Source organism: Podarcis vaucheri, assembly GCF_965113315.1.
Source record: "Podarcis vaucheri genome assembly, chromosome: 6".
Classification (NCBI taxonomy): domain Eukaryota; kingdom Metazoa; phylum Chordata; class Lepidosauria; order Squamata; family Lacertidae; genus Podarcis; species Podarcis vaucheri.
Window position 1 is genome coordinate 25,603,294 of NC_138764.1, and position 22,451 is coordinate 25,625,744.

Consider the following 22,451-nt stretch of genomic DNA (forward strand, 5'->3'; position numbering starts at 1 on the left):
TAAAGATACACCTCTTTGCTCAGACCTTCATAGGGAGCTGATGTAATGAGGTCAGCTGTACACTGACAGATTGTTTCAAAATTTGGTTTGCTCTTTTAACTTCTAGACTGTAATTTGTTTGCGATTTAGATTTGTAGTATATCTTCTATGTTGCGACCCACCCTGGGAGCATGAATCAAAGCAGTATAAGCTAGAAATCGCAGGAATGAACAATGATGGGGTATCGAAAGAGTTATGGGGAAAGTTCTCAACATGTACAAGGGCTTTTCAAGCCTTGTTCATACCATGTTATACACTATAAAAAGCCAGGTATGGAAGACAATATGGGGTAGCCACTGGTGTCAAGAGCAGGACTGTGGCTGGAGAAAAACCTCACTTTTCTCCTTGTGTGCATTCACTTAACTATACAGTCTTTAATATGTTTATAAACTAATATGTTACAGCCCAATGCTTTGCAGTCATTAACCTGGTAGTACAGATTAGCAGGATACAGAAGAATAGTTTTATTTATTTTAGTTTTAGACATCTACGTTCTACTCAGAGTAGACCTACTGAAATTAATTGATGGACTGAAGTTAGCCATGTCCATTAATTTTAAAGGGTGTACTTTGAGTAGGACTAGCACTGGAGCCAACTCTGTTTCTAGATAATCTTTGGAATGTAGATGGGACAACTCTACATGTTTCAAACCAATATCCATCAGTCTTAAATACAGTTAAAATTTGTCTTTAAACCTTCTAGTAAAACTGTGCTGAAGAACAAACATAATACTATAACTGAAAGCAATCTGACACATTTGTGGGAATTGGGAAAGGTGCACTGTGGACCTGTAACTCCTACTTTTTCAACAAAGCACGACTGCAATCTTCTCTTCCAGATAACAGGGGACTTTGTTGGAAATGGCATGGGAGATAAATACAACTGGGGCAGAGTGAAAAGGAGCTCTTTTTTAATATAGGCTCAGCCTTGTTCTGTGATCTAAGCAAGAATGAATTATTGTGGTTACATGCAGCATGGGGACTGAGCAAGGTTGCTCCTATGATAACACAAGCTTCACTTTGACTTAGTAATATATCCCTCTGCTATGTACCCCTCCTCTTTCTTTCATCCAGCAATATTGTCAAAAGGCTGCACAGCTTGTAAGTAATATTAGAGGGTGTTCATAATAAATTGTCTGCTTTGTGTACTACGCTGGATCCTGCCAAAACCCAGTGGGTCACTTGATGGGCTGGCTGCGCGGTGCTTCCAGGTCAAAGGGTCAATCTGTTCTTGAGGAGAGAAAGTTGGATAGGTTCCCAAAACTTAATTAATGTGAGGTTCTCTTGGCTCACAAGCGGGTCAGACTAGATCAGTGTTTCCCAAGCTTTTCCCCCCATGGACTATTTGAAAATTGCTGAGGGTCCTGGTGGACCACTTAATGATTTTTTCTGCCAGCTGTAGCATTTGCAATGTGCCGTGCGATTTTTAATTGTATCTGTCTTGCTTCTTCTGTATTATATTTGGTTTTGTTGAATTCCATAGAATAAATAAAAGAAGCAAGACAAATACAATTAAAACCAATAGGATTATTTAAAGTGATAGATGTGCTTTCTCCTGTCTTCAACTCCAAATCTATAGACATGCTGTGTATCATCTGAATGAAGCTTGTGGACCACAGACCACAATTTGGGAACCCCTGGTGACAGTAAAGAGGCTGCTGCCAACAAAAATTGTAGCCATGCATTTACCTCCCCCCTCACTCTTTTGTGGAAAAACCCAGAACAGGTGCGCGGGACCAAGGGACAAAAATGGCCCCTCAAGCCTCCAAATCTGGCCTTTGCAACTCACCCTACATCACACACCTGGCCATATCCCTCACTGACCCTGTTCTCCACCTTTGTCTAATGATTTTAGCCGGCTGAAATTTGTCCTTGAACTGTGGTTGTAACTCATGGGAGAGTGCTGTGTGTCTGCCACACCTTCTGTCCACATGTTCAGCAGGAGACGGGCTCAGCCAGCAGAAGTGTGTGGAAGGACATCTCTCCTCAATACAGTCAAACCTTGGTTCCTGAACAGCTTAGTTGCCGAACAAATCGACTCCCAAATGTTGCAAACCCAGAAATAAGTGTTCCAGTTTGCAATCGTTTTTCGGAAGTCGAACATCCGACGCGGCTTCTGCTTGAATGCAGGAAGCTCCTGCAGCCAATCGGAAGCCGTGCCTTGGTTTTTGAACGGTTCCAGGAGTCCGGGACTCTCGGAACGGATTAAGTTCGAGAACCAAGGTTTGACTGTACAAGCTTCCATAGCTTGGTGTAGGTTGGGTTCAGTTTGCAGCCTAAGATTAAATAGCCACACTTTTCTGGATGGAAAGAGAATCCAAGTGGGGCTCACATTATTAGTCCCCCATCCCAATTAACTTTATAAACCTGTTAAAAATACAGTATTCTGCCTGAGCTACCAAGTGCACCCCTGAATATTGGCATTTGGTGACAATTTTAAAACTGTCATATCACAAGCAAATCTTCCAAATGACACAGGCACCATTTTGATTGACCATTTTGTTTCAAAACACAGACTGGATTATTTGTCCAGAACACTTATATTTCTGGTTGTTGTGAGTTGTAAAGTGTACTGACAATAAACTTCCACAAAATGCACCTTTCCCCATTTTAATCGTGAAGATATTCAAGAGCAAAGCCTTTGCACGTTTGCTGTGATTCTTTCCCCTCCCAAAGCCCAACCCCACTGAAATCTGAAACCATGTGCCTGATGAATTATAGTCAAAGTCATTGCAAGCTTTAAACTTAAAATCAATTCACTGTTATTGTGCCACTGATATCAAGCAAAACTATGCTTGAGTTCAGTGGCTATTATTGCAGTAGCCCACAAAAGCTCATGCCAGGAATAATGGCACCTTTAAGATACCATAGCGATATTTGTTACTACTGCTTATAAAGATCTGCAAATGACTGGGTTTTATTCACCATTTTTGATCAATCCTCTAGATTGCATTTGCTCCACCAAAGAGTATGCTTTAGTATTGTATTTTGAATTTCCATTATTTATGATTTATGGGGAAATAATATGCCTTACATCAATGATAATTCTATACTGATTTTTTTTCTATTCAATTTGTTTACTTGGTTAAGTTTCATTATTCAATTCCAGTTGGGCAAGCTGGCTGCTAGTAATTCTCTTCCTCATGCTCACATGAACAATTTAACATGTGGATTTGGGTCTTTTGAGAATCCACTTTCATTAATACAAAGCAAGCCTCAAAAGTGATCAGCCTAGCATTTAGCACTGGAATGAAATATGTGATTAAACAGTTCACGAAACAGGACTCTCCATTGCTTTTTTTCTAGCTGCCATTAGACAAATATTATAGTAGAAGACAAATTACGCTATGTGAGTACAAAAACTTCTTGTCTTCTTGTGTCCATCCATGCTCTAAGGCCAGTACTTAGTGACACGACTTGTTTACATTTAACATGTATGCAAGAGATGTTTGTTCAGCATCTGGAAACAACCAATTCCTCACGGGAAGTTCATCTTGTCTTCTCTCTTATGACATATTGCTGGCAAGCAAAGACCTTTCTTTTCAGCCTGTCGTTTGTAATGATATTGCTAGCAGTTTGTTTATATTATTTTATGCTACTTCTATAAAATCAGTTGCTAATTGATATTGGTGTCTTTTGTTGCTACTGAGTTGAGTATGTTTCATCCTGCTGATTAATTTTGTAATTAGTATTCTTGATACTGTTTACAGCTGCCCTGCCTACATGCTTTAATTAATAAACAAATCATAATCTCTGGTTCTGATATTTAGACATGAATATGTTGCTTATGTAGCTGAAACACAATTCCTACACAAGAGAAAGCAGAAGTCACAAACAAATATATTTTCATATTAGAAAGGCTTAACCTGTTGACTGTGTGCCTGTCATACAGCTGTTAAAATCATTGCTGTCCCTCAGTGCCAACAGTTGTTAACCAGTTACTGTAGGTCTTTCGTCTATTGTTCTCTGGCAGGAAATACTACATTTAGTGCATGAACAGGCATGGTATTTCAGATGGAGAGGTGGTGGTCAGAACAGATTTAAGATTTTCAGCAACCAATGATCAGATGCCAATGCTTGGATAAATTCAAAATTAAATAGTTAAAAAGCAATGTATTTTCTGAGCATTTGTTCTGTAGTCATTTATAAAATGTAACTACAACAATGTTAATAGTGCAGGTCAATGTACATTTTGTGTGTGAGAGAGAAGCCATAAGAATTGAGCTTTTGAGCTGAACATACATGTTTAAGTGTTTAAGCAAGAAGAAGCAACCTCTCCTCCCAAGAAATCTCCTATTTTCCCATAGGTGGAAAAGCAATGAATCATCCCTTCCCAGCACATTATTGTTACAACCAACAGCCTACCCCTGACTGCATTGCCTCCTACAAAGCAAACAAAAAACTCAACACATCAACACCGGTTATGACCATTACAGGATTCTCACACGCTACTCTCAGTCCTCCAGCAATATTAATATACCTGGGCTACTTTTTCAGCTTCTCAACCACATCTGAATGTACTAATGATTAATTTTATTTGTATTTGCAGGGTAATTTCTTAAAGTTTATATACTAATATTTTTCCTTTTCCTTTTTTGAAATTATGAAATTAATCCTAAGTGAGAAGGAATATAAATTCTGTCTTTGCTATTACCTTTTGTTTTTGGGTGGACACAATACTGCTCAGTTGCACCAAAATTCTGATTTTTAAAATTATTTTCTCTGGAAAGTAGGTAACAAAACGAAAATGGGAGAGGAGTTCAAAATGAACTAGGCAGCTCTTCTGCATTATCTGAACTTTCAAAACAAAAAAAACAAAACTGGATTCATGTATGCACCACAGAAACTGCCCAGAAGTCATTTTCCTGTTGTCTGGAGGAAGGAATTTCCTGGGTCATTTTAAACCTACTTCTAGATCTTCCATGGTGTTTATACGGCTCTAAATTTCTTTTCAGCCCTTGTCAATTACAGCTCTGACTTCATTCATTAACTAAAAGCTGTGAGAGGCTGAAGCAGGCTCATATTTCATAAAGAAATTGCTTTGAATGGTGCCTGCATATTTTGCTTCAGAGCCTTCCTTTAACAAGGACTAGACACTTACTTTTTTCCCCAGAGTCTGGGCCGCTTTATGGCTCCCAACCTGGTACAGCAGAGACCCTTCTCCCTTCCACAAAAATAGCCCGGAGTATTCCAGTTGCTGAGGGTCGGCTACAGAGGCCTTGGCCTAAGGTTTCTCCCCAATGGTTTTAAGAGTACCTAAGAATTCTGTCACCAGAAAACTCAAAAGTAAACAGCAACAATAAGTCACCACGGAAATATCATATCTTTAAAAAATATGTATTTCTTTGTCTACAGGTTGATGACCAAATGAAGCTGCTTCAGAACTGCTGGAGTGAACTCTTAATTCTAGATCATATTTATCGCCAAGTGGTACATGGGAAAGAAGGCTCCATCCTCCTAATCACTGGGCAACAAGTGAGTTTGCAAACTGAATATTTTGGCTTCGTTTTTAAACCTCTTTCCAAACTGTAGGAAATTAGCTATGTCTCAAAGGTTCCTGGTATTACACCGAAAGCCTTTCCTATTGAACCACGGTATTAGCTGCAAAAGAACTGAAGTAAAATGATCATCCACACTGTGATCTTCAGATGAAAAAGGGTGGTATATACATTTAATAAATAAATTTTTTAAAGTAAATTCTGTTGCTGAACCAAACTTGTTACAACTTATATAAACATTTACTCGTCTACCTCTGTGAGTGAGGCATGGCATGTAAGAAGCATGATATCTGCAGCATAATGCCAATCCATTTTTTTAAAAAATGGGAATTTATTTCAGATAAATCGTGAGTCAACATACCTTTAAAGAACATTTATACCACTTTTAACAGTCATGGCTTCTCCCAAAGAATCCTGGGAACTGTAGTCCCCCCCACTACAATTCCCATCACCCTTAACAAACGCCAGTTCCCACAATTCTCTGGTGGAAGCCATGTGTTTTAAATGTATGGTTTGTAGAGGGGGTTGGCATAGTGTGAACTATAAGCAGATGGTATGAATTAAAGGAATCAGCCCATGCAAAGAAAAAATGAGAAAAAACAAGAACTCTGAAAGCAATGAAGAGCAACATTTGTGAGGCCAAACACTGTGATGCAAGCCATAAGTTCAAGTTCAGATGTAACATTAAGTCAAGCCATGGTTTAGCACCATGTAGATGTATTTCAAATAGTCCTGTTTTCTCAGCACTTCAGAATTAGACTGCCAGAGAGAATAGTGCACTGTAGTACACTGTCATCTAGTGTGCACTGTGTGCAAACATTTAAAAAAGATTCTGTGATAATATATTAATTCAGCTACTTACTGAATTCATTTACTTACTTGGATTCAGAAGCAGCTTGCCAGGTGTAGTCGGAATTGCCTGGCAGATCAGTTGCTGTTGCTTACTGGGAGAGCGAGAGGCAAGGCAGTGGAGAGGCTGGTGCAGTGTAGGTGCACTGGCTCAGCCAGTTAGGTGCTCCTGCCACTGCTTTTGTGCCTCACTGACCTTCCCGCTATCTTGCCCCTTTCTGGTAAGCAGCAGTGACCTACCTGCTAGGAAGCTAGCATAGCAGCTTCGGCACACACAGCAAGCCACTTCCACTCAGATTAGGAGAATCAGAAGCAGCTTTAAAAGTCAAGCTTATAAGCCACAGAGGGCACAGACTTCCAGGGAGTTCTCCTGCATAGACAAGCTCCAGTCAAACAAATGCAACATGCACAAGAGCACTGCCATAATCTTGCACAGCTTGAGATCACTCTCGACGATTGTGGTGAGAGAAGTTGCTCATATGTCGTGGCCGGGTTCATTTATAATTTCCAAGAGCCCTGGCAAAGTAAATGAGAGCGACAAGGCAAATTAAATGAAAATGTTACTCTTTGAAAATGTCTTTCAGCTCTAATGGAAAAGAATGTATGGTGTCATTGGAAAGGCAGAGTGCATTTTGTGTGTGTTATTTCTGATTCAAAGTGAAACCAAATGATGGTCCACTGGCATTTAAGTAGCTGAAACCTAAACTGCCTCCATTTATATACATATGAGGAAACAGTTGCTTGTTTGGACTGCAAACTACATTATTCAATTGCTATTCAAAATTTGCATAGAGAGACTTAGCCCTAATTTAAACCATGTAGGGTGATTCCTTTGTGCCTACAAAGAGAGTTGCATGTGTTGTGTGCGTCAGGCAGAAAGACATACACATTATATGGAAGGCAGGTGAATAAACCATTTGATTACAGCTACATTAATCATGGGCATGATCCAGTCATAAGTGGTGATTAGTCCCATTGGTTTCAATGAACTCTGCCTGGCAATATGCTCCTAGGAAATTGATCAAGCCTGGGACAGATTTTCCAAAGCTAAGAACTACTCTATGAGGCTCCATGCCAGATAATTTCTGAACTGCACAAGCCACCTGGATAGCCTTTAAATAAATGAGTAAGGGTTGCAAAGACAAAACAGAGCATTTAATCACATTTAGACAATAACAGGCTCAAGCTCACTAACTACAGATCATAAAATGTCTTTGGAATTCCCCTCCACCCGGACTAAATCAAAATAATTTCTAATTTGGACTGACTCCATTTCTGGCCCTCCCCTCTCAGACCAATTTAAACCCCCAACTTCATGTAAGTTTCTGATTGTATTTGTCATTGTAACTCTGACAGCTATGTAGATTTTATCTTTATTTTTGAGCATCCTATATACACTATTCCTTGAATGGGTGATTTAATAGACCTGCTGCAAAAGGCAATGTAAACAGAAGAGGAAAGAAGCAAATTTATACTGCAGTCTTGCACACACGTACCAGGGAAAAAGTCCCACTGAAATCAACGGCGCTTACTAATGAGTAGAAATGTATAGGACTGTGTTGTTAAATGCCAGTTCTTACATAAAGAATTATGATCAGACCCATTAGCAGTTCCTTCAAACCAAGTTGTCTATTACTCACTCTTTTCATTCTTTGCACAAAATGCTGCTCATGTGCTACAATGATTACTGTTTTAAAAGCAAACAAAGTGCATTCTTTCACTCAAGCATCATTTAAAAACCAGGAATGAATTGTTCTTTGTCAGATGCACAATATTGCAACAGTTATTATGCCCCATGTATATTTCAGTTTCCAGAGTTATTCTGCACACTTTAAAAGAAAGTTAAATTTCTTCAAGGCTGCAGAATATGAAGATACTACTGTTATTTGCTGCAATTATTATCTTTGTAAAAAGAAAGCAAACAAAAATGCTATGAAGGTTTAGTCTGAGATGAAGTACTCCCTACAGATTATTTTCTGCAAATACTATTACACAGTTAAATAGTTGGAAGTCCACACAGTCATAAAGAATTCATTGTGTAATAAACTTACAGTGCAATGGTCTACATGCCCACTCAGAGGTAAGTCTCTCTGTGTTTAACAGAGTTTACTCCCAGTTTAGTGGGTGCTGGGCTGCAGCTTTGGCTTTCTTGTGAAGAAAGAGCAGAGTTCATAGTGAAGATGTCAGTCTCACTACAAAACATACAGATCTTAAATATAGACCACCTACAATACAGATATGCAGATGACACAACTTTGATGGCAGAAAGTGAGGAGGAATTAAAGAACCTTTTAATGAGGGTGAAAGAGGAGAGCGCAAAATATGGTCAGAAGCTCAACATCAAAAAAACTAAGATCCTGGCCACTGGTCCCATCACCTCCTGGCAAATAGAAGGGGAAGAAATGGAGGCAGTGAGAGATTTTACTTCCTTGGGCTCCATGATCACTGCAGATAGTGACAACAGTCACGAAATTAAAAGACGCCTGCTTCTTGGGAGAAAAGTGATGATAAACCTAGACAGCATCTTAAAAAGCAGAGACATCACCTTGCCAACAAAGGTCTGTATAGTTAAAACTATGGTTTTCCCAGTATTGGTGTATGGAAGTGAGAGCTGGACCATAAAAGAAGGCTGATCGCCAAAGAATTGATGCTTTTGAATTATGGTGCTGGAGGAGACTCTTGAGAGTCCCATGGACTGCAAGAAGATCAAACCTATCCATTCTTATAGAAATCAGCCTTGAGTGCTCATTGGAAGGACAGATCCTGAGGCTGAGGCTCCAATACTTTGGCCACCTCATGAGAAGAGAAGACTCCCTGGAAAAGACCCTGATGTTGGGAAAGATTGAGGGCACAAGGAAAAGGGGACAACAGAGGACGAGATGGTTAGACAGTGTTCTTGAAGCCACTAACACGAATTTGACCAAACTGCAGGAGGCAGTGGATGACAAGAGTGACAGGCGTGCTCTAGTCCATGGGGTCACGAAGAGTCAGACACGACTAAACAACAAACAATGCACTGAAAGAAATAGTTCATTGCTCTTTGGCCAACCAGACCAAACACATACAAAACTCATACTAATACGCACAGCCCACTATATTCATTATTATTTTATAAAAGAGAGTGATAAAATCAACAATAATTTTAACACAATAAAATTATTATTAAGGGGGAACATTATACCATTTAAAAACCATGCTAGTTATATCTCATAGATTTTGCTGTTGGGGCAGAACATTGGATTAGTAGGAGAATGCTTTATTTTATTTTTTAATTGGGCAGTCAGGAAAAATACAGACCCCTTACTACTTTACCTTCAAAATCAAAATAGTAAAAGTTTTAAATTAAATTAAAACACACTACTCTGCTTTCCACAGCTTCCCCCTTCCCCAGTGACTACAGACCTAAGATAATTCCTCTTAGGAATGAATCTTCTGCACAACTGAACACAAATAGAACTTGGGCCATCAGTAAAATGTGCTATAATCAAGATAGATTAAGATTGGTTGAAAAATATGGCCTCTGGGTAGAAGAACCAAAAGAGGATGCCTATGATACAAGCACCAAGTCCAATTTTTGCAGCCATTTTATGCCACCTTCCATGTCGTCACAGCAGCCATGTAGAACAGGTTAGGCTGAGAGTTGGAGACTGACCCAGAATATGAAGTGAGCTAAAATAACGAGAATCGAGTTTAAAATACAGCACAAAACATGCTCAGAGTGTTTTCTTTTTTCTTAAGGTTGCCAGAATCTTTTTTGTTTGTGTTTTGCAGAGAGTTATGAAACTGCACATGCTCAGCATAGTTTTTGTAGTCCATGAAAGCTTATGTAATAATACTAGTTAGTCTTTAAGATACCTCAAGGCGTATATTTTCCGGTACCTTATTTAATGTATTCATTGAGCAGGGCGGGGGGTGTTTGAAATTACCAAGGTCCCCATCCGCCTTGTATAGCAGGATACGTACAAGAGCCACTTCCTTGTCTGCACCTGGGCAGCTTAAAAATAAGGATATTTTCAGTCAGCTCCTTTACGGTAATTATATATATCCTGCCTTCTTAGCCTGCCAAGCCTGCCAAGGCTATTCATAATACAAATATTTTTATTTTTATTTGGAAAGATTGTGTAAAACATGTAATCACAAAACTTTCTGAGTGATGTACATAATAAAACACAACTGAAATTCACAGAGCTGTTACATATATGCAAAATATAACTGTGGATGAAACACAGAGGGGGGGAAACAGTAAAACTTTTTTAAAAAATATAAAGAACTAAACTATATGTCTAGGTAGGTCCGCTGAAATTTTAAAAGAAGGTTTCAGCATGCAAAAAAACAATATAGTTAGGATGCTTACCTAATGTCAATGGTCAGGGAGTTACAAAGTAGAAACGCTGCAACTGCACATAACATGAAGCCATGGTTTACCACAGTATGGAACAGCCTAAACAAACCAAAGCAAAGGATGAGACTCACATGCTCCCCTTCCCAAGTGCTCCTTTTCCGTAACTAGGAGGAAGAATTTGGCAGAGTTTAGTTTTGCTTTTACAGGAATCTCTCAGCTCACCATTATATTCAAGTCAGGAATCCTGGCTTAAAACAAATAATGGTTAGTTCAACAAACCAACTTTTATAATCCTTGGTGTGAAGTTGACTTCTAATGAAACTAGCCATTGTTTAAGCCAAGGCTCAAAGCTGATCCTTAGCATTTCCCCTTCTTTCAGCTTCTCACCTTCAAGCAGCGACAGCTGATGACTTTGCACTGATGCAGCAGTCGGAATGCCCCTTCCAAAGCACTTACCGGTACTTGCTGGTGTAGCAAGTTTTTTGGGATAGGGCTGTAAATCTTCTTAGTGCCAAGTGCACAGAGTGCGTTAAGTTTCTTGATTCAGTTGTAATAGGATAGGTCTCACTTGCTCCATGCTAAAGGCATCAAGCTTTGCTTTACAGAGTTCAGCACACACACAAGAGCAGGCATAGGCAAACTCGGCCCTTCAGATGTTTTGGGACTACAACTCCCATCACCCCTAGCTAAAAGGACCGGTGGTAGGGGTGATGGGAGTTGTAGTCCCAAAACAACTGGAGGGCTGAGTTTGCCTATGCCTGCCTGCACAGGAATCTACTAAACAATGGGGAGGTGGAGGATCAGGATCTACTAGTAGACCTATGGTTGCTTTGCAGATCTACTAGTTGCTTAGGGCTTTAGCTCAGTGTTAGAGCATCACCTTTCCAGGTTCAATTCCTGGCATGCCCAAGTATGGCTGGGAAAGCCCCCTGAAGAGCTGTTGCCAGTCACTGTGAGCAATACTAGACCAATGCTCTGCTGTCCTACTGCTCTAACCTTAAGCTTATTAGCAATAAAATAAAATAAAATAAAATACTTGAGGGGGAGGGAACAGGACTTGGGGGAAACAGGACTTGGGAGCCTGTTTCTGGTACTGCTCACAGATTGAAGACACCCCCGGTACTCATAGGCACTATGTTCCTTAATTCCTTGTGTTTCCCCCTTTTTTTTTGCACTTGGCTCTGGGCGGTAGACCACAGGGTTCTAGTATAAAAAAAAGCAGATCCCACATGCCCACCCCTGCCGTAGCTATTTGGCATCTCCCCTCTATATGTCTAGAAGCAGGAACCAGCGCAGGAAATGGCATTTTTCATTGTTCGTAATGCACCAATGGCCCATAAATGTATAAGATATTTTATAGCACTTTGAAGCATTATCAGTTTTACTATTTGCATATTAGAACTAATTAGCAACCTCTGTAACATCATCCTGAGGGAGAGGTCTGCTGGCAACTTAATTCATTATCTTCTATTATTGGCATATCATGTTAAAATGGCAGGCATCGTACACTGTACAAGTCATCACAATTTTAATTAATTTGATTTCACGATGCCTGCTGTCTCTATCTAGGAGGAACCCATTCCCACTCTTAATGTATAAAAGTCCTCTGCTTTCCTGCAGTAAAGTACTTGCTGAAGAAATATTTATATAATATTTCCATTATATAAATGTTATCTATGATCTTTGCAGATAAAATGCAATTTGTAATCATAAAGTTATCATTGTTTATCATGTAAATTTGTATTGGGGGGGATGCTAAATTAGTTTCACTGACAGTATAATCATTTTAACAGGAAATACTGCTTGAAGAGAAAAGGTTGCCTAAGACTCATCATGGCACACATTTGCTTCTAGTGCAACAGTCTGACTTGTGAAATTGCACTAGTGCCAAGATCAGATCCTAGTCAAAACACTGAAAGAACAATTTCATCTACCACCTTCCTGAAACGCATCACACAAGGAAGAAACTAAGATTAAAAATAGAAAAACTAAAGAAAGTTCCCCTTACCTTAATGCATTCAACAACAACAAAGACTAAGTTCTAATTAACTACATGGATCATTAACTTTAATCATTCACAGAACTGAAAGCAAATGCCTTTCAACCTCCACTCTGCAAAAACGTTTATCCCAGCATCTAATAAAGAGAGACTAATGTATTAACAACATGTCACTATTACCTTTCCCAATGCTCAGATAAGCCACTGCAGTTAACTTGCCAATTTCCACTACCTCTAAGACCTTTATCAACCATTTCTTAGCAGATGGGACATTGGAGGAAGTTACGCTGCTTTGCAACTGTAATCTTAGCTAAAAGATTCATAACCAGACCCCCCATTTTTACACTGTTTCCAGCCTGTCAATTTGAACAAGATAACTACAGAATCAACAATAGGTCATACTCTGTTATTTCAAAAAATGACTTTAAGAACCCTTTCCCAATATTGCACAATTGCCATCATAAGTACAGAAAGCCGTGGTTCAACAGGCCTTCTAGGTTTCCTCTGTATCTTGGGCACCCTTAAGGTTTCTATTTAAGTCTTGCTTTCTCGCAGGCAGGTAAAAACTTTTTAACAGCTAAGAACTTAGCACATTTTTTCTCAAATTCAGCTGGAAATTGATGTATCTCTTGAAAGGAGTGGAAACGGGTGCAAGAATGTATGCAAGAACAGAAACCAAAGATTTTTCAGCTTCAGTGGATGGGAGAATATTCAGCACGACTATATGCATTTGTTTTTAGACCTAGCTAGGAAGCCTACACAAATTACTCCTATATGCATGGAAAATGTACACTTCTACTGGAGTATATTTCTCCTGTTGGATGGGGAAGTCCCAGCAAAATCCACCACAGCTTGGAAATTCTAAATGGTAGTGAACATTTGCTAGGCACAAACCACAGTTTGAGGTGTATTAGCTGCATGAAGCAATCCTTTCTAGAGTTGGTTTTTCAGAGGGTTGTGGGTCATATGCTAGAGCTACAATTAAGATACTCTATCATCAGTTATACTATTCTATCTGGCCAAGTGGTTCTTGGTTTCCAGTTTTTGAAGCACAGCAAAAACTGTCCAAAACAAAAGCAAAATAAATGAGTGTACTCATCTTTCACAACAATACATCTATCAGACCACTTTCAAATATCTGAAACAGACCACTGTCCTGTCTGTGGTGTGCAAAGTTTCAAGCAGTACTTACAGAGCATCATGCAGTCATCATTCTAGAAGGAGTCGCTCAGTGAACATGGTCATGTGTAGGTCTTAAATATCTGGATAATATCCACCCATATGGCAAGCTCATCATCCAAGTGTACCTCACATTCCTCCCCCCCCCATCATTTTCATTCACACTCTAATATATTGGCTCAAAAGGCTACCCTTTTCATAGATAAGTAGCCCATAGACTACGCAGAGAAGATAATATTCACTTTAATAATAACACTTCCTCCCCAACCCCCCTAGAAGAGACATTAACTGGGGCTTTTTCATGCACAGTTGAGTTTATATAAACTGATTGACACCTTTGGGGGTCGTCTTTCCACTGACTCATAATTTTGCTCACTCGTGAAAAAGGTTTTCTCGGTGCTCTGTATTCTCTAGTTAAAGCTGAAAATTCAACTCATCATATTTACACAATAAAAAAAATCCATTCTGCCTTGTTTTTAATTGCAAATCTGACTCAAGGGACCAATTCTCCTGCTTAGGAGGCATCCCTGTGCCTTCTACTAGGGAACCAAGTGCAGTCAATTATGGTAATGAAATGTCAATAAATATAAAAATTTAATACAGTCGGCTCTGGGTGAGTGGCAGATGAAGACTTGCCTCCCAGACAAATTTGCTGGTTCTGCAAATATTAAATGCATCTGAAAGAGCAGCTAGTTGCCTAAGAGCCTTCCAGTAGCAGAGGGTGGAAGAATCTACCTATTGGGGTTTCCCATTATGTTATCATCTCAGTGGCATCTCAGGCAGCGATATTCATGACATTCATCCCAACATCTTAACTTATTATTAAGAAGTGAAGATCATATTTTCTCTTGTGTGGAAACAGCAATTGGTTACCTCACCAAGGGATTCCCACATGCCCTCCCAATACATCACAGAGGGGAAGTTCAGCTGCAAATTAGATGTCTCAGCAGGAATTACACTTTTCTAAAAACAATAGCCTAGCTAATGTCCTGGGGTAGGGCTGTAAAATGATTTACATAAATGCCATTTGCTTGCATTACAGGCACAGTTTTATGTCTTCATTTATTGAAAAAGGTGGTTCAGCCCACTGTCCAAACTCCCAGTCCACTGGACTAGATGGAATTTGGGTGAGGCAGAGGTTTCCCTGTCTTGTTCCTCTGGCTTCCACTGGTAGGGGAGCTCAACTGGTGCACCTTCCCTGGGTAGGCAGAAGTTTCTGCAGGTGATATCCCTGCCAGAGATACTTAATGAGTCATTCTGGAAGTAAGGTGGTGGGGTATCTGCTGAATCCTCAGGGGCTGAATTTGGCCAAGTGGCTGATTGGTTTTCAGCAGTCATTTGTTTCTTCCACAGCTGTACTGGATGTTCTGGATGTTATACAGTCGTACCTTGGTTGTCGAGTGCCTTGCAACTCGGATGTTTTGGCTCCCGAATGCCGCAAACTTGGAAGTGAGTGTTCCGGTTTGCAAACGTTATTTGGCACCCAAACGTCCGACGCGGCTTCTGCAGCTTCCAATTGAGTGCAGGAAGCTCCTGCAGCCAGTTGGAAGCCGCACCTTGGTTTCCGAACATTTTCGGAAGTCGAACTGACTTCCGGAATGGATTCCGTTCAAAAACCAAGGTACGACTGTACTGGTGACTTTTATTTATATTTGTTACCTTGATGTTTTTATGAAAACTCCTCAAGGATGATTGATAGTGTTAGCTAAATTAAATAAACACACAATGTTGACTGTTAAAAGTTCCACTACATTCAATGGTGTGTTTAGACTGCAGCATTAAACTCTCAAAAAGTGGTGCATCAATGTTAATAATTACTTTTCTCAGGAAGGCTCGAACAGTAGCCTAAAAACAACAAACAAATGAAAAACAGATATGGCAGTTGTGTACATCAAATGAAACTTTATCTACAGTGGTACCTCTGGTTACAAACTTAATTCGTTTCAGAGGTCTGTTCTTAACCTGAAACCGTTCTTAACCTGAGGTACCACTTTAGCTAATGGGCCCTCCCACTGCCGCTGCACAAGGTAAAGTTCTTAACCCGAGGTGCTACTTCCGGGTTAGCAGAGACTGTAACCCAACGTGTTTGTAAACTGAGGTGTTTGTTACCTGAGGTACTACTGTACTAAGTCCAAGGGCCACAGGAGTATAAAGGTTTGAAGAAACAGAAGAGGACAAGATAGTTAAGCTGTGCATCAGCTGATACATATTCCCCATTAGATACTGTCCAAGAAACGATGTAAGGCCTTTTAAACTGAGAAGGCATTTAATTTCTTATTTAAAATAGTTATGTGCCGCTCTTCAATATCTAAATTCCAGAGTGGTTCATACTGACTTTAAAAATGCATCAAAATAATGCAATAAAGAATAAAAGCAGCATAGAGAGATAAATAGAGCACTATTTAGCAGTAAGGCATGTTTAAGGTTTTATTCTTTATGTGTGAAAAGCATACATGTCTTTCAAAATTATATTTGCGTTCCACTCTGCCTCAGAGGAGCTTAGAGGGACATAGTATGGTGTTAAGCAAACAAACAGAAAAATAAGTTAGGCTACATGTGATGTTAAATGCGTGCTTTCATTTCATGTGTCTCCACCCCACACCTCTGCTGTAGTGGAGCTACTATAGCAGAGCCAGGTAAGGATCAAGACAGCAAAACCTGATGCTGGGGGCCCAGTGAAAATGACCTTTCCTTCCAAAGCTGTTAGAAGTCCCAGGACTAATTGAGCAAAAGTATGAAATAGCAGTATTAATGTATCTGGTTAAGATAACTCAATGTAAATATTACTCTTTTGCAGGTGGATTACGCTGTAATAGCATCTCAGGCAGGAGTCACACTCAACAATCTTATGAGCCATGCACAGGAGCTAGTAGCAAAACTACGATCTCTGCAGTTTGATCTACGAGAGTTTGTGTGTCTCAAATTTTTGGTGCTATTCAGTTTAGGTAGGTACTGTCGCCATTTAATTATTGCTTATATGTCTCAACATTACCTATTTTTCTAAATTAGAGTGTATCGTTTGCCATCGTTGATGTGGGCCCCTCCATGTGTGAGGTCTGGAAAAATACACAATTGTTGTATTATATCCATAGTATGGTTCTCTGAGTGATGTAGAAAAAAGACTATATTATAGAAGACAAAAACATAAATTTTACCATTTTAAAAACACAGCAGAGATTTAAAAAAAAATGAAGAGCAGCCACATTCAAATCCATCAAGTCATATGGAGAGTTAAAATTATCACATAAGAGCTAAAAAGTAAGACCAAGACAGCCACAGCACAAGCAGGTATGCAGCAGGTAAAGAGGTGGCTAGATCAGCTGTGGAACTGAATTCCACAACCAAATTGACATCAAATGATTGACAAGTGAGTTGTCCTACACTTGGGGGAACCACAGTATAAGGGGTTTTGCCAGTCCTGGGTGTGGCATATGTGTTGGGCTGCTCTCATGGCCTGCAAGGTCCTTTGTGCATTGCTTCCCAAACTTCAGGCAACCAGCTGGCTGTCGGGCACTTGGAAAACACTGTGCAAAGGGCTTTGCAAGCCCTGAGCATAGGGCTGTACTGCAAGGATTGGCTGTGTGAGCAAGTTCACCATGAGGAACTTGGTGACAAAGCTGATCCAGCAGGCTTTAAGTCACCAGCTGATGGGCAGTGACTTTCTGCAGGCATGGAGAATCCATTACCTGTGTTACTCTGGACAAGCAGAAAGGGCAGAAGTGGCAATGGTTGGCCAACATGAGGGGAAACACCACTGGCAGCAGTACTCGCTTAAAACAAAAAGGAAAAAAACATTCCTGGCGCTGAATGGAAGGCAAGGAAAGAAAGAAAAATATCCAGGCGCCTTAATGCCCAGTGTAGTACTGGCTGATTCTTCCATCACCCCCACCCACCAGTACCCATTATGTGAGACTGCAAATAAAAATGTATCACACCGAGGAGGAAGAATCAACATCATGCTTTTAAAAATCATTAAAACAGAGAAGCTAATATTAGGCAAAATCAGAGCCAATGACAAGCACAGCCAGCACCAATAACAGGTGAAGCCAGAGCCAATGGCAGACAATTGTCACACAAGCTAGTGTGTTTCTTTAGAATGATACTATCTGGTTACCAGGATCAGGCCCCTTCATCATTTCAACAGGTTTCAAGGTTAAAGAAAGTTCATGCCACAAACTGTTCCATACCTTTGAGATGTGCCCAATGTACAGAACCAAAGGGGCATGTGCTCTTGTGCCACTGTAGACACATTGGTACAAAACACTATTCTGTGCCCATTAAGGATGTCATGGTCTACTGGCATGCTGTACAGTTTCAGTTGTGGCCTTTCTAATTGCCTGGACTGCGGAACAGGATGTCAAACTAATGGTCTCTTGTGCACTGTGCCTGGCCTCTGCTAGGAGAACTTTCCCCTCAAAGGATTCCCTTAGGCCTTTCTTGTCATCAGATCATACCTAGAAATTCAAATGTCATTCTCAGCTGGCGGCGTTCTAACTTAATCCCCCCATCCTTCCTCTCATTTTGGAACTCAGCAGTTTTTCCTGAATTTGGCAGATTCAAAACATGCACATTTTTAATATCGTAAACCAGGGTGGATTGATTGAAATCAAGATAATAAAATCACGAAGAAGAAGAAGAAGAAGAAGAAGAAGAAGAAGAAGAAGAAGGAGGACCAATTCATATAACTGATTTAAAGCAAAAGAAACAACAACTCACTAGTTTATTATTTAGATACAGTACTTCCTCAGTAAAAGTGCATAATTGGTTGCTTTAATCAAAGAAACGTTTATAATTAGGGTATTATCTCTGAAGCAGTTCCTGAATTCAGGTGGTTACTAGGCATGAAATAACCTAACAAGTAACCTGGATTTATTAGTGGTCATTTGCCAGTCCCTGGCTCCTAGAATCAAGCCATTGGATAAATACATATAATATAGTGCCACATGGTGACAGATGAAGATGTTTTCCCTACAGTTTTCAAAGCAAAGCAACCTAAAAGCAGCTTTCATAAGGTGATCAGGAGCTCATAAGAGGGTTGCACATTTCGCTTTAAGAGATTGTGGGTTGGATCCAGAGTTAAGTGAGCACAGGGGCTCGTGGAAGCTGATTTTCTTCCCCATGGGCACCTCTTACCTTAGTTTGGAATGTAATATATTTTCACACACATTAGGCAGTGCAATCCAAACGTCTAAGGAGCTATGCAGCCTACTCTGTGATGAAATATTTAAAGAGATCCTTCGCACTTCAGTGGTATTTTAAATTAGCTGAATATCTGAATTACATTTGGAAAATGCTCACGTTTACTTTAAACAGTCTTTACGTTTGATCACTTTCATCAGCAGCTCCCAGTACTTTGCATTCATTTAGAACATCTACCATTCCGTGTCCTGTCACTTGAGGCTCTCTGGCAAGGAGACAATCTTGGTCTCAAATGAGAAACTGAGTGCAACTCTCAGCATTTGACATCTGGTTCTCTTAGTAATCTAAAACATTTGTGTTGCACCTTTCTACCCTTATAAAGCAAGCAAGCAAGCAAGCAAATAAAAAAAGATAAAAACAGAATCATCAAATAAGCAATAAATAATATATACGGTAACTACAAATATTAAAACCACAGCAAGCAGCCCCAAAAACGGTTAAAGGGATATGACAACAGCCAGCCAATCAATTAGCTCAAAGACTCCCTGAAACATTATCATCTTAGCTTGCTGTCTTGATTTTTAGCTTGAGGGAGCCATGTGAACTTCTTTTTGAGAAGAATTGCAGGGCCAACAAACTATGGTGTATGATTATGTGTGACCAAGGCCACAGTAACAACTAACCATTTTCTAAGTGAAGTTTGAAATCAGATACTCTCATTTCACATAGTAATAGCTATTGCTAAATAATGGAGCAATCCTTGGTGTGCCTACTTAAATAGTCACTTTGGGTTCAGTAGGGCTCACTCCTCAGGGGGTACAGTGGTGCCCCGCAAGACGAATGCCTCGCAAGACGAAAAACCCGCTAGATGAAAGGGTTTTCAGTTTTTCAATGCGCTTCGCAAGACAAATTTCCCTATGGGCTTGCTTCGCAAGACGAAAACGTCTTGCGAGTCTTGCGATTTTTTTCGCTCCCTCCCCCCTTTTTCTAAGCCGCTAAGCCGCTAATAGCCTTTTAGCCGCTAAGCCTTTAATAGCCGCTAAACCGCTAATAGCGCTAATCTGCTAAGCCGCTAATAGAGTTGCATTGCAAGACAAAAAAACCGCTAGACGAAGAGACTCGCAGAACGGATTATTTTTGTCTTGCGAGGCACCACTGTATAGGATTGCTGCCTAAGATGTTTTCACAATGAATAGAATCACAGAACTGTAGGAAGGGACTCAAGGGTCATCTAGTCCAAACCCCTGCAATGCAGAAATAAAATAATAATCTGAACAAAAGTTGGTGTTTCATTTCTTACTTATTCCCTTGTTAATTTTTTTTTTTAAAAAAATCATTAACAATCGGTTCTAGCGTTGTCACATAGTTTTACTGAAAGTGAACTTTAAGGCAAATTCCATTATTTTTGCTCGGGCAGAACAACAGAGATGTCAAATGAACCTCATGACAATTAGTGAAAGCTCAGGATGACTTGGCACACCCCCCTCAGTTACCACAAAATTTTGCCTGAAACCAAAACTTGAGATAAATCTGGGGGCAGGAGGATAAAAATAAATCAAAGCCAGCTGGGATAATAACAAACTTTCTTGAGCATCCCTACTTTGGTCCTAAATATATTTACTTAGAGGTAGGCCCTCGGCTTGGACTTCTTTCCACAATATAGAATGTGGCCTAAAATTAATTTATCAAATTTTGGATCACTACAGCAGGAACTAGATTCAGTCATCCAGCAAAGTCAGACCTATGACTATAATAGTATTCTTTGAAATTGTTTACATTAGTTTTTTTGGTTTTTTACTTAAGGAACAAAAGTTGTTTTTCTTTAGCGTTTTGTTTTCAGGTGTGGCCTGACTGCTTCCCCTGTTTTCTCTGCCTTATTGCCAACAGTCCCAGCCATATCAATGGCAATCCAGTCATTGTTTTCCCTTTACCAAAACTTTCCATTTGTCCTGCTAGCTCTCATTACTTGAAGTCGGCAAGGGTGATTTGTCAAAGCTTCCATCTGAACCGTTTGTAAAGTGAAATGCCAATAGGAAGAAAGTTAGACATCATTTCACCCATGTCCAGTCACTTGTCTGTCTGCTGAGCTTAATGCTAGAATAGGCAGCGACTGATGGGTACTGTTCTCTTATCACTGTCAAGACCACAGATAAATGTACTTCATTTAAGAAATGAAGGCTTTATCAATGGGCAAATAATTGCAGAGCAACTATTGATCCCACGTCTCACTTAACAAGAGACAACTGGGACTTGTAGAAATGGTAAACATTTAATCATTATGTATGGCAAACAGCAGGCTCTTGCTGAGAGCAAAGCGAGCATTAGTTTTTATGCAGGATACAGTGCCATCTTTTGTGACAGTTTTGGATGCTAATAACAACATTTTAAATCCTGAACCACAGTGACCCAAATCACTGTGTCAGGGAAAGCTGAATTCATTGCCACCTGTTAAAATATGCAAACGAAACACATTTACATATTTTTGTTTAACTTGCATAATTTATTCTGCTTCTGCTAAATGTTGCATTTTTGCTACTTTTCTCATTCATTCATTTTGTTTAAACTTTTTATTCTTTACCTACCATTGCTTTCAATGGAATATCCAGACAGTCTTTTGTAACTGTGGTCCATTCCCCCCCTATAGGATCACAGAATTGTACGGTTGGAAGGGACCCCAAGGGTCATCTAGTCCAACCCCCTGCGATGCAGGAATCACCTGATATAATATGAGTGGCTTCAAGGGAAATACTTGTAGCATGTTTAACATGAGGACAAAATGACTCCATCACTCTAGACTAGGGATGGATAGATCTCTCAATTGCAATACTCTCAATTTCTCAATCTTAAAATCCGTTCTCCAGGCTTCTGCAGCTATTTGTAGTGGGATTTTTTTTTAAAAAAAAAAAAACTAATGAAAATACTTCAGCATGTTAATGTGAATTTCTGGCCTTATCTAATTTCTCTCCCACCCACCCCTTCCCTCCATATTTCTCAAAAGTTCTACATATGCAGGAACCTCCATATTCACCCCCTAATTTCAATGTCCAGCAATCTAGGGAGATGTAGAATGATTCTGAGAAATTTTCCTCATCTCACCAAAACTCAGAATCCCTCAGATGGGCCCATGTTTACCTGTAGTTTTGCTTTCTATGGACTAAGACAGCCATTTCAGTTAGCCAGGAATGTACAGGAGATTGTGTTGCCCTCAGCAAGTACTCATGGCTATTCAGAGCCCTATTGCAGTATTGCATGAATGATTTGTCATGAATGAATTGGTTTACCTCAAGACATCTTAGGAGGATATCTTTTTTAAGCTGCCTCAGTATCTGGGGGAAGGGTAGAATTCATTTCTCCAATAGCTATGGAAAACCTTTGTAACATATACTGTACCTCACATTTTGTTGCCT

At 39.8% G+C, this 22,451-nt stretch overlaps 1 protein-coding gene and 1 long non-coding RNA gene across 12 annotated transcripts in view; one reads left to right on the plus strand and one right to left on the minus strand.

Moving 5' to 3' along the window:
- NR5A2 (nuclear receptor subfamily 5 group A member 2) overlaps positions 1-22,451 on the plus strand; it is a 114,146-nt gene that overhangs the window by 75,315 nt on the left and 16,380 nt on the right. For all 4 annotated transcript variants that reach the window (XM_082225512.1, XM_082225515.1, XM_082225514.1 and 1 more), the window contains exons 5-6: positions 5,394-5,513; positions 16,703-16,850. In XM_082225512.1, coding sequence (XP_082081638.1) covers positions 5,394-5,513; positions 16,703-16,850 — 268 coding nt within the window. The remainder of the gene's footprint in view (positions 1-5,393; positions 5,514-16,702; positions 16,851-22,451) is intronic.
- The window catches only part of LOC309533909, a 126,650-nt gene that overhangs the window by 38,747 nt on the left and 65,452 nt on the right, over positions 1-22,451 (minus strand). For 5 of the 8 annotated variants that reach the window (XR_014220515.1, XR_014220516.1, XR_014220517.1 and 2 more), the window contains one exon: positions 10,740-10,826. The exons of the other annotated variants lie outside the window; for them this stretch is intronic. This is a non-coding gene — a long non-coding RNA (uncharacterized lncRNA). The remainder of the gene's footprint in view (positions 1-10,739; positions 10,827-22,451) is intronic. 8 annotated transcript variants of the gene reach the window in all.